This window comes from Tamandua tetradactyla, chromosome 3 (genome assembly GCF_023851605.1).
Source record: "Tamandua tetradactyla isolate mTamTet1 chromosome 3, mTamTet1.pri, whole genome shotgun sequence".
NCBI lineage: Eukaryota > Metazoa > Chordata > Mammalia > Pilosa > Myrmecophagidae > Tamandua > Tamandua tetradactyla.
The window spans coordinates 183,346,918-183,359,963 of NC_135329.1; the positions used below are offsets into that span (position 1 = coordinate 183,346,918).

General features: G+C 37.9%; 1 protein-coding gene across 6 annotated transcripts in view; it reads right to left on the reverse strand.

Moving 5' to 3' along the window:
* The window catches only part of PLEKHM3 (pleckstrin homology domain containing M3), a 308,498-nt gene that overhangs the window by 143,716 nt on the left and 151,736 nt on the right, over nucleotides 1-13,046 (reverse strand). For all 6 annotated transcript variants that reach the window (XM_077154890.1, XM_077154891.1, XM_077154892.1 and 3 more), the window contains one exon: nucleotides 10,243-10,306. In XM_077154890.1, coding sequence (XP_077011005.1) covers nucleotides 10,243-10,306 — 64 coding nt within the window. The remainder of the gene's footprint in view (nucleotides 1-10,242; nucleotides 10,307-13,046) is intronic.

The following is a 13,046-nucleotide window of genomic DNA, read 5'->3' on the forward strand; positions in this document are numbered from 1 at the left end:
GTCTGTCAATTAGGATCTCAAGGGTTTGGGATGGGGTCTGCAGCCTTTTGAGAAGCACAATCTAACACTAACCTCCAAATTCCTTCTCATAATTGAGCATTCATTAGTTTGAAAGAACAAAAGCAGGCATTCTCTATTATAAAGCAGAGGTCAAAACCTGTGGCCATGTTTTGTTTGGCCTGCAGAGTGTTTAAATATTGAGAAATTTCACATAAAAATACGGATTTCCGGCTTCTCTTGGAAAATGGGAAGAGATGACACTCTGGGACTGCTGAGTAACAGCTACCCCCTTCAGATGGAGTTTGTCACCACTACCTGAAGTTTCATCTGCTGAGGTCATGGATGCCATTTGACTGGCTTGTGCAGGGATCTAAGTTAGCACAACCTGGTTCTAAAACCACATTTCCCTTCTTTAGAATGAGGAGTGGATTGAATCCAGTACAGACATGGGAGAGAATGTGTCTCAGAGGGTAGGCATAGTGCCGTTTCTATCCTCATGTTCCCAACACCGTTAATGCCTGGTACATAATAGATGCTTATCACTTTTTTCTTACATGGATGAATAAATGACTAGCTCCCAGGAAAAGAGTGGATTTCTGAGTGACAAGAAACCTGTTTAACAGCCACAGAAATCTAGGCTTACTAATGCTTCAGCAGCTTTTTGAATGATTGGTGCTGCTCTTTATTTGCAATTTGGTAAAGATCTTCCCTACTAACACAAAGTGATTCTGAATCTTGTTTAAAATTCTAGGAGCAAATGTGTTGGTTTTCTAGGATTTCATCAGAAATGAAAAAACAATATGTAAAGCTAACCTAGTCAGTCAACTGCTTAAGTTTTCCTCAGAAAGATGGATGATCTATTTGAAAAGCTGCAAGTTTCAAATGTAGATAGAATTAAGCCCACCATCATACACAGCAAATGGTGTTGCTAAGATGCACATGTTAAGGTTGTTTGTGAGGCCTTCCAGACTTTTTGGTTCCATCTTTGGACTATTATCAAGTGAATGAGCTTGGTGAAAGTGCTAGAAACTTCCTCAATCTTCAATATCTGACTCCACAGGGCCTTCTTATTACCTCTCTGGCCCTCTGAAGACCAACTGTAAATGTGGGGGGACGGTTGGCAGGAGGTGTCAGAAGGTTAAAATCCTGCTAGACATTGCTACATGAACAGAATCATGGCAGTCTCTACTAGAAGTTTTTGGCACACAGATAGAGCACGAGAATTTGGCCATAATCAGTAAGAATCATTAGTCCTTTTCTAAGAAAATGAGCCCTCTCAATTTCAAGGTTAGCATCCTGGCACATAGTATGTGCTTAATAAATATTTGCTGAATGAATAAATGAAGAGGAGGGAAACACCCAACCAGGGATTTGGTGATAGATTGAGTTGAGTTCAAGTTTCAGGGATAAAAGTGGGATGTAAAGACTGAAAACTCTACTCCTTACTCTGGCTGGAGCTCTTTGCAGCTCCAGGTACTTTGGGTGGGTCTGTCACTTCCAAGGTCACAGACCCACCCAAATTCAGGGGAAGGACATACAAGCCCCAACTTCCCTGATAGAAATGTCAAAGTCATACTCTAAGAAGGGCAAGAGGGATGGGAAACACTGCTGTTGCTATTTTTGCTAAATACAATCTGCCATACTGTAGTAGATGTGTCTCCTAAGTAGCCTGTGTTAAACTCCACTGAGCCCTTATAAGATTCTTATCTGCTTCTTATTACACTGTGAGCTCAGTGAGGGAGGGACTGTGACTGATTCACCTTAGCATATATTTCTAGCACAGTGCCTGGCATTCAGAAGTCATTCTACACTTATTTGTTGAATTGAATTGAATAGAAAAGAAGAAACAGAAGAATTCTTGGGGTCCCCTTTCATCCTTGCTATTGATGGCATAAGGGAAGTCTCATCAGGGTAATAGAAGATGAGTAAGGGAAAGGTGCCCAAATACCTTTGTGGGGCCCGAGTTTATTCCCTAAGTTCATCATATGTGGCAGGAGAGTATTGAATACCTGATGCTTCCCAGGCTGTGTACATGAAGGAACCACAAAAATCTTGACTAACTTCATAGTTCTTTTTTTCTTGAGCTTTTAAAAAAACATTATTTTATTTGCTCCCTTATTATCTCTGTGCCATAAAAATGGTAAGCATTAGTTTGTCCAAGGAGCTATGTTATTTTACAGACGCACACTTATGTAGTATAGCAGAAACGACAGTAGACAAGGGTTTAGAAAACCTGGACTTCTGTCTTAGTAGAAGATGTGTAGCTCTGGCAATGCAGATAGTTTTTTTGTGTCTCAGTTTGCAGGCCCCTGTGAAGTGGGAACAAAAAAGGGAAGGAAGGCATGCCTACCTCACAAAGTTGTGGTTTTTTTTTTTTTTTTGAATAATGCTTTTTAAACTGTGAAGCAATATGCAAATGTGAGGTGCTATTATTACAGGATGTGGTGGTTCTAAAATATGTCCACATAGTCTCTGACATGCTTTCTTTTAAAATGTTGAGACTAATTCTCCTCCCTTTAAATGTGGGTTGAGATTAGTGACCTGTTTCTAAGGAGCAGAATGTGGCAGATGTGACATCTGTTTTCTGATGCAAGGTCCAAAAAAAGACAGGTCTGCTTGGCTTTTACTCTCTCAGATCATTCACAAGTCAGCTATCAGGTCGTGAAGACACTTGAGCAGCATGTGGAGAGGCCCATGTGAGGAAGAACTGAGGTCTCCCACCAGCACCAACTTGCCAGCCATCGGAATAATCCTAAAAGTGGATCTGCCAGTCCCAGTCAAGGTTTCTTTGCATGACTGTGACCTCATAACAAGCTCTAAGCCAAAATTGCCCAACTAAGCGGCTCTTGAGTTCCTGACTCACAGAAACTGTGAGAGAGACTTAATGTTTACTTTTGTTTTAAATTACTAAGTTTTGGGGTTATTCATCACACAGCAATAGGATAACCAGCACACAAGAATATGTCCTACTAACTAACCAGCAGTAATGCAGACATTTCTGTTTCTCTGGTCATGTGATGGCTTAGTTTTGATCCATACCCACTCTTAACTGTTTCTAGTGACTAATACCATTCATGTGTGAGGGGGTATGTGGGGGAAAGCAATCCCTGCCTTTGGTGAGAATGATACTAATTTGATTCTATACCTTTAAGTAAGTATTCTTTGAACACCCTCACCTAGGAATTAAAAATGCTTAATACTATGTATGTATATTTAATAATGTATATAATAAAACATAATATATATTTTATTTATATATTTATAATGTATATATGATGTATATTTTAACATAAATAGGAAGAGAAAAAAACCAAGCAAAATAAATAAACAAAAAACAGATGACTAGAAGCCAAAGCAGAAGTGGAGACTACGAAGGTGGACTCCCGGGAAATGATTTCAGCATCGACTGAATTCTGCCCAATTCTGCAGCTCTTGATGACTATGTTATTTACACTTGAGGGGCTCAGGTTTGGTTTCTGGAATCTTTATCTCAACTGGGCTCTTTCTCACCTGGATGGTGGGACTCTCCATTCAACACTCACAACACACAATCCTATTTCTGATCCTGTTTTCTAAAAACGGCAATAAGTTTACCCTTGGCTACCACATTATCTGCCACAGCCCTTGATCACCTCTCCAAATCCTTTCATTCATCTGTGGGCCAGTAGGTCTGGTTATAGTTGGGTGTGGTGCCTGGTTCTGCACAACAGAAAAAAAATTTTCTCTGGGCAATGACTTACCAGCTAGCATAAAGAATCATCTGCATATTACCTCGTTAATCACCTGCTTTAATCCACTCAGCTAACTGGCCCCATCACCAAAAAACCAAAAACCCATTAATTCTGATGAGTAGGCATAAAGATTCTGAAATCTGAAGGTCTCTGGCAAGGACTCAGAAGACCGGAACTCCAGTTCTGGCTTGGTCACTTAAGCAGTAGTTGTCTCATCCCCAATTCCCCCAATCCCTACTCTCCCTGTACCAAGATTTGAAACACCCTAGGAGACTGAGCATGAAGGTGTGACTGTTTAGCGGTTGCTCAAGATACACCTGCTATCCAGAGAAATAGCCATTTTTCATTTGCCCTGTTGCCAACCCACCAATCCTTCAAAGAATAACATTCATCCCCTTTTCCCTACCCCTAAAAAATCTCCAAGGGAAATATAATACACTTTTTAAAAATCCACTCGTTTAAAAGGAGTGGATACCTGCTCTTCATATACCTGCAGTCCTCTTTCCTAACTTATTAATTGGTTGGAACAACCCTGGATAAAACAGCTAACAGAGATTTAGTGATGTTTTAATGGATACCTCATTCCTGTCTTGCCCAAGATTACTCTGGGTTTCTGACGGCAGGACGGCCGCAGCACACACACAGGCACTGGCTGTAGAACAACACAGGAGAGCTGTCACGCTTTGTTTTTCTGCTTGTTAAATCCGAATTCTCCTAATTAGTTTTCCTGCCCACTAATGCCTGGGATGACAATGGTGCAGGGATCAGGGGTGCCGAGAGGCTATGAATACAAGTTCCTTGAGCTTCTGAGGCTTGGAGACTGGTGACTTGGTTGTGGGCACCAAGACACTGTGTTCCTGTGGGCTGTGGATTCAAAGACCTCAACCCCTGTGTGAATAAAGGTTACTTCTTTGGTGAAAGGGCAGCTGTGCTGGGTGTCCACTTAGGCTAGGCCTTTGTCTGATGATTTTGAATAGCACCCACAGGGAATAAGATTTTCTGATTTTGTGTTTGCTTAGCTCGGCAGGGTCATGCAAAATAACTCACATAACTTCCTTGAAGAATTCAGCAAAGTACATTTCTTATAAGTTGCCTCAAAACGTCTTAAACATTGCTTTTCAGTGACTGCACTTGCCAGTTATAAAATACTAGAAAACACTAGAAGCAGGGCCACCATTTATTTGTCTTAATTCTTTAGAAGCTATTTTGGACAAATGTTTAGGGCACACAGATGACAGTACTTCAGCAATGTGGATTTGGCAGCTAGTAGAAAAGGTTAACTGAAAAGTTAGCTGTCCAGGGATGTTAAGTGTTTAGAAAGCTTGCAATATTGAAGAACTCACCAGTATCTTGACATCTAAAAAGCACACATTTTTATTTGGTTTTAGAATTCTGTGTATTGTCATTTTACAGATTAGCATATCTACTTTTGTTTTGTTTAGGGACTAATACGAAATTAATTAGTTTGCTTTCCTGTTGGGAGAGAGCTAGTAAGGTCAGGTTAATGTATGTATGTACTTATGTTTTCATTCATTCATACATATATACATCTATTCATTTATGCATCAAGCATTTATGTGCCCCATAAGTCATGCTAGTTACTCATTTTAAATGTTTTTACCTTAATATAAACAAATAGCTCCAACAGTTCTAGGCTTTCATTTGATTACTCCTCCCACTTTTCATGGCTTTTGAGAACTGTGGGTTTTCCCTTCTGGCGTTCTTCCCATTTCACATCTTTTTAGTAAGTATTCCAAATTCCTTTCTTTCCATCTTTTCCCCCCCTCATTAAAACTTATCTGTTGAAATTGCTCTCCTCAAAGACTGTACTGCGTTTTCAACTTGTTAAGACAAATGGATTTGTGCCAAATTACTAATAATTTATTCTCGGGTAATATTTTCATATTAAGTAGAATCTACACTGCCTTAACCTAAAGGTAGGGTTTAGCATGGAAATTTAGGGCCTATGGAAAATGAACAATGGAGAAATCACTACTCAGATCATCCCACGAGAGGGGTGCTGGATTGGGGGCTGTTAGGTGGTAGAGGGTAGAGGGAATGGGTAGTGAGGGGCTACTCTAACCAACTACCTCACCCATGGGATCAGCCAGTATCCTTTCTCACAATTCATGTACAAACAGAACCATTCAATACTTAACTTACACATGCCCCAAAGGTGAGTAACACCAGATGAGTTAGTCATTAATATACACTTTAGGTTTTGTCACAAGAGCACAAGTAGACAGAATTTGAAGTCAAATCTGACCTTTGCTTCAGCAAGTAGAAGGGACTTCAGAAGAATTTTCCTATCACTTACATGGTCCAAAGAATGACATTAAATCAGGTCCTGATTTGCTCCTTAAGAACAACTAAAGAACTCTTGAACATTATCTTACACATAGTAATGTATTTTACTGGTAAAATTTGGAAACTTCTTATCAGTGTTAAAAGAACTGGTAAGTAGGGATGGCTTGTCACACATTTAATCAGGAAGGGGATAACTAATACAGTGAGCAACTACACTGAGAATTGTGGTAAATATGCTGAGAATTGTGGTACTGTTCCAGCTATTTCATTTGAAAATTATCTTTTTATTGCATTCCTGTCTTAAAGACCTCTCATGGATAGACTGAAAATCTTGAAGTTTTAAACCAGGTAAAAGCTCTTAAAAAGCACTGTCTTGACTTCTCCATTCAAAACATGCTCCAATACCTGTCCATTCATTCACAAATGCATAGTCATTGCTTGCCAAGTCCTTTATAAAATCACTTCATCAGTTAAAAAAAAACACTATGCATTCACATCTCCTTAAAGAAAGTTTCGGTTTATAAGATTTTTTTTTTTTAAATAAAAGAAACAGTATATTCAAATTACATTCAAAGAGTACAGATTGAATATGTTTTCCTAACGATATCTACTAAGCTGAAGAGAAATTCATTTGAAATTCCGAAGTCAAGTAATGAGTGAATCAAGTCTGTGCCTCCCTGAGCTCCCAGGATCTGGAGAGCTTCTGCTTCCAGTCTATACCCCTTTGTGACCTAATTCCTAGACCAGGAGGATACTGGGTTCTATTTTATTCATTATGGCTCAAATGCTGCCAACTGATTACAGTCAGCTAATGACTGTATGCAGTCTAATTACCACATTTTAGATGAGCTAGTAATATTGAGGGGCAACTTAATTATTGGTGAAATAAACAGACAATTAGGGATGCAGCACCAGCGTAAATTACTAATTTTGTTAATAACTGGCAGTCACTGTGCAGTCGACAGGCGACTACAACTCCCAGAAAACTGAAGGGAGTCCCCTTTGCTAAGCAATGTCCATCTTTGCTATTTATTTCCTCACATACAAGTACACAACAGTAAGGGGACATGCATGCAAAGAGTCCATTAAATTCGAATTTACTAATTCGAATAATTAGTAAAGAGCAAAAAATTATTTTGAATGTAACATTGGAAGTGTTAAGATACTCTGCAGTCTTCAGTAGATTGATGAATTGAGTTTATGTGTAAAATCTTAGGGACTGTTACTTCTTAAAAACGAAACTAGAGGAGACAAGAAGGGAAATTTTTTTGGTACCAGAATTTCTTCAGTGTCTTTAAGTATTAGTAATATTTTATGTACCATATTATTTTGAAACCATATATAACCAAATTATAAATCCTCCTTACCACGTTTATTAAATTCTTACCTTTATTTTGAGAGGAAAATGTCTTTTTTTTTAATAAAAGCTAATGGGAAAATCAAATTCAATCAAGAGAAATTTGTAGGAAGAAATCTGTGTCTTTAGGACGAATATTTGTGTTATTGTTTTTCAGGTTCTATAAGTCTTCATTCACTTGCTTTAGTTTATCTGTTGTTTCCCTGTAAAATCTATAGACTTAAATTCATTTTTCTCTGGTTATTTTGTATGATAGGTCTGTTTTCAGAGAACCTCTATTTTAGGGGTAAGGAGGGGCGATCAAATATAGGGGAAAATAATTTCTTAGAAAATACCTAAAGCTGACATGAAAAAGGACAATGAAGCAGCCAGGGCAAGGACAAAATGGTACAGAATGATGTGGGGGTGTCAGGTGGGCCAGTCAGGAAAGGTGAGCTTTTCTGCTACTACTAATACACTTCTTTCAGAAAGCATAGTTTTTTTTTTCACTTGTGTTTCTGTTCCTTATATATTTGTACGAATAGTTTGGATCCAGAAAACATGCATGAAATTTAGTCACAAACTGAGAGAAGATGGGGCATGCTCCTGCTAGCTAAGATGCAGACAGACCAAAAACTAAATCCAATTTAACCCATCTCAGCAGAAAACATAATTGAATTAAACTTCCTCTAAATATGATAAGTTTGGGGCTCTTAAAGCCAGGCACAAAGAACCAGGTTAGAGTGAGCTGTTAAGTAAATGGATGCATTGAGCTCTAGTTTGATAAGCTGTTGATTGCCTCTATCACTTTACTACCAAGGCTGAAAACTGATTAAGCTGCTTATGGGGCTCCAGGGACTAATGCTCTGGCCCACCAAGAATACTGCTGCCACTGATTTAAGTAAGCTGCTTGGCATGTACGGTTTGATTATTACAAGGAAAAAAAAAAAAAAAGAAAGAAAGAAAGACAAAAAAAGAAAAAAGAAGGCAGCAGGGCATAGGAAAGCTTTAAAAAGCAGGCTTTATTATTGCCAAATGGATGAATTACTTTGACATCCTAAAATGAATACAGAATTACTCTGTATCTGATATCAAAACTTTCTCTTTATCTGATATCAAAACTCGTTTTTGAAAGGCTTCCTCAAAGAGTACTCACTTTAGAGTCCACCCATTCTATTTTAAACCACCTTTATAAGAAAGTAAAGGGGACTTTAAACATACTTCTCAGAGTGTGGGTACTCAGACACTATAATGAGGGAGAGTCCCGGAAAATAGATAAATGTATAGTGGGTGTTTTAATCGTTTCTTCTTCTTGAAAACCACTCGAAAATTGCAATTAAAAATATACACCTTTCCACCGCAGCAGCGGATCATGGCTGCAAGACTATGTAGTACAGGGCTTGGGCAAAAGACTGACAGGGTGGGGGTGGGGGGTGATATGTGTAAAATAAGTTTACCCATGATGCCTACTATCCTTTCAGACCTCTTCAACTAAACACTCTATAAATGATTTTTGCTATTAATGACTTCCCTATTTCTAAGGGACAGGGAGTATAAAAGTTTTAATGTTTTAAATTTTTAAAAAATCCCTGAAATGTAATTTAGAGTCTGAAAAATGACTGAAGGGTCTGATTTCTTCTGGGCAAAACAAGAGTGGAAACAACAACAATAAAGAATCACAGTAGTTTGAGATGTTCTGAAAGTTGCCACAATTATTTCTTTGAAAGACTCTTGAAAGAATCAATACATAAATAGAGAGGAAAGTAATGCTTTCATTTAGTGTCTAACAGCTTCTTGGGAATGAATTGTTGATTTAAATGATTAATCAAAGCTTAACACTTTCAGAATTTAGGGCTGAACAGACAAAAACACTGGTTTTCTTCCTGACTATTAACCTGGTCAATTATTAAAAGGACACCTACTAATAAAGAGATGATTTTTTGATTCATATGTTCTGTTACATGGAACTATAAAAGTCACCCAACTGGGTTGAGCACAAAGGGCTTAATAAAGTCATTGCCTTTTATATATTTTTTCTTATACAATTTTTTTATTGATATTTAACTTGCATACCATAAAAATTCACTTTTTTAAGTGAATAATTTAGTGGTTTTAGTATATTCACAAAGTTGTGCAACCATTACCTTCACTACCAAATTTTAGAACATTTTCATCACCTCAAAAAGAAACCCACACCCATTAGTAGTCACTCCCTATTTCCCTGCACTCTCTAGTTTCTGGCAAACAATCTACTTTCTGTCTTTACAGGCTTGCCTATTCTGGACATTTTGTACAATGTGTTGTTTTTCGTGTGTCTAGTTTCTTTCATTAGCATAACGTTCTCAAGGCTCATCCACATTAGAGCATGCATGAATACTTAGTTTCTTTTTATTGTTAAATATATTCCATGGTCTGGATATATCACTCTTTGATTACCCCTTTGGGTTGTTTCCACTTTTTGGCTATTATGTATAAAGGTGCTATGAACATTTGCATAAAGTTTTGTATGGATAAATGTTTTCAGTTCTCTTGGGTATATGTTTACCAATGAAATTGCTTGGTCACATGGTAACTCTGTATTTAACTTTTTTGAGGAATCATCAGACTATTTTCCAAAGTGGGTGCACAATTTCACATTCTTACCAGACGTGTAGGTGGATTCCAATCTCCCCACATTCTTATCAATATTTATTGTCCTATAATATCTTTTTATACCAAGTTTTTGCATTCTCAATCAAAATTATTTGAATGTAAGGCCTTGTGATGAAAACTACCCCAAGGATGGCAGGATTCAGGTGCCATGACCATAATTAACAGCAATACCACCAAGGAGAAAAGAGAAATGATATGGTCCCTCCGACTGCTTACCTGTTGTAGGTCAGCGAGGGAATACAGGTGGATCTGTTGAAGGAGGTATTCTCTGGGGAAAATTCTGAAAATAAGGAGATACACAAGTGAAGTGTGGTGTTGCCACAAAACTCACATTTTCTGATGTATCTAAGTTTCATATAACTTCCCTCTGCCCTTTGCCTGCTGCTTCTATATCCCTCTTCCCTATACCTTCTGAGAAACCTGTAATGTTGTTTTCTCAAACATTTTTCTTCCTAATACAGATACCAGAACAGAAGTAAAAATTTGGTTTGATTTCCAGGATAATGTGAAATGCTAGTAGGGCCATATAGAGGTGTGAGCGTGAAAGTCAAGCAGCAGGGTTCTTGTACCAGCTGTGTCTCTATCACGCTGCAAGTCCTGAAATCCATAAGCTTTTCCACTGTAGAATGAGACTGATTGAACTAGATGTCTCTAAATCTTTTTTCAGCTCTATTATTCTATGTCTAAATTAATACATTTTAGAGCTGAGAAAACAAATCAGAGTGGCAACCTGTATATCTTTGTTTAGAGGTTCCTATAGCTTTGTTTAGAGGTTCCTATGGATATTGAATATCACATTAATAAACTAACCTTTCCTTTTACATGTATAGGGATGTACAGCATCCAGATAGATGACAGTGAGTGAACAGGAAAATGCAAGCAATTATGAACAAGTAGCCAGGTATCAAAGTACAGATGGTTAGAAAACACCACCTAAAACTCCCCAAACAAAACAAAACTCGTTGTGCTAGCATTTTCTCTCTTTGTCTATAAAATTTTCTTGCATTGTAAATGAAAGAAACCATCAATTTATTCAATTAATATTTATGACTGCCACTATATGCACTGTGCCAGCAACAGAAAGACAAGTATGAGTAAGACAGTCCCCGTTTCTGACCTCAAGGAGCATATAGTGAAGTGAGGGAAAGACTAATCACTACAATACAATGTGGTAACTGAAATAGAAGAGGTGTGCATGGGTACATCTTTTTGGAATCGTCTAACATGGTGGATCCCAACTCCAGCTGTCAATTAGAATCATTTGGGAGTTTCTAGAAAATAACAGGGCATGAGTAGAACCAAAAATTAGTAGGCAACTGAAACAAAACACAAACTCTCCTGTTGATTAGTGCAGTCAAAGTTTAGAATCAATGGCCAATATTTAACTCATTGGAAAACTCACCATTCAACTTTTCAAGTAAGTATGCATTACTTGTCAAATCCTAGAGATTAAATCCTTCCTTCCTTCTGTCCGTCCACTTATCCATCCATCCAACCCTATTGGTTAAACATATGTGGCACACCAAGCACTATACTAGGCCATTGAAGAAAGAACAGTGAACCAATTAGACAAAATCCCTCCCTCATGGAGGACCAGGGAAGGCATATTCTAGTTTGGAGTTTTCCTAAAATGTATGGTAGACATTGAAGAATTCTGCTGAAAAGTGTTGCCTCATCACAGGAACAAGTCTAGACCAAATAAGTGACGAAGAAATTATATTCTAGGAAATAGAATATATTTGCTGAGTCTGGGCAATCTTCAATCCTGATTAAAGCAGCATCTGTGGCAGGAAGACGAGCACAGACCCAGCTCTGCTGGGTAGGGGATAGGGAAAATGCTCAATTCCTCCAACTGGGATTAAGCATCCCTATAGAAAGGCCCTCTGTTGCGGAAGGCAGACATGGTTCTGGCCTCAAGGGATGTAACCAGTCTCTATTTTCAGTTCACACATGCAACGAGATGATCAAGAGATCTCTTACTCCTGGCACCCGGCAGTGTTAACCACCAATGACAACAGGACCTACCATGTGTTGAATACCCACTTTGGGCTTTGTACTTGAAAACATAACTTCGTTTAATCCTTACAACAGCCTTTCATGGTAATTACTACCTCTAATTTACAGAAAAGGAGACTGACACTCAGTGGCAAAGACAAATTTGTCCAGTCAAAGACTAATTTGAATGCCCAACTAGGATTCAAACCCTTCTCAAAAAGGTCCATGCTTCTTCCACTTTCTTAGGAGTAGGGAGGTAGGGCAGGAGGTGAGTGTGGTTTAAATGAATTATGAGACAAATGCAGGGTAGCATATTTATAATATTTTGTTCTTTAAAGTTCTACTCTAAAATCCTATGACTTCTATGATAGGGAGCATGCTGGATATAAGAATTATTTACAAATATTCCCAAATCATACTAGTATACCATTAGTAGAGTACTAAATCCAGCTAGTCAGTCATCCAGTCAACAAACGCTTACTAAGTGCCTAAAATAAGCTTGGCATTGGGCCAAGAGCTGGAGATGGATAAATGATCACAACTGATCAGCAACAAAGATAATTTCTAGTTTCTCCTTACTAGGCTGGTCCTTCTTACTTCCAAATACTGTCCATTACTTGTTTTTTGCACCCAGCTCCAGTTACAGTCATCTATAATACTTCTTCAGTGTTATGTGTACAACTAAAGTTAGATATGTATTTATTTTACATTTCTATGTGTCTAAATATTTTTATGTTTACATTCTCTAGCTCTTTAGAAGAGATTCTAAGCCCTCCAGAAGAACTTGATTGTCTCCTCTATATCACTCTTCAGTGTCTAATACTATAATTTACATGAGGTCAATTATAACAGGCACAAAGACCGGAAAATGCAACATATGTGGAAAAGATAAAGGAACTTGATGTTATTATGTCTGCAGAAAATGCTGTGTCCAGGAGATTTAGTGGTGTCCATAAAAATCTATATTTTTTTTTTTTTTTTTTTTTAAAGAAAGACAGAGAAGGAAGGAAGGATGGAAGGAAGGA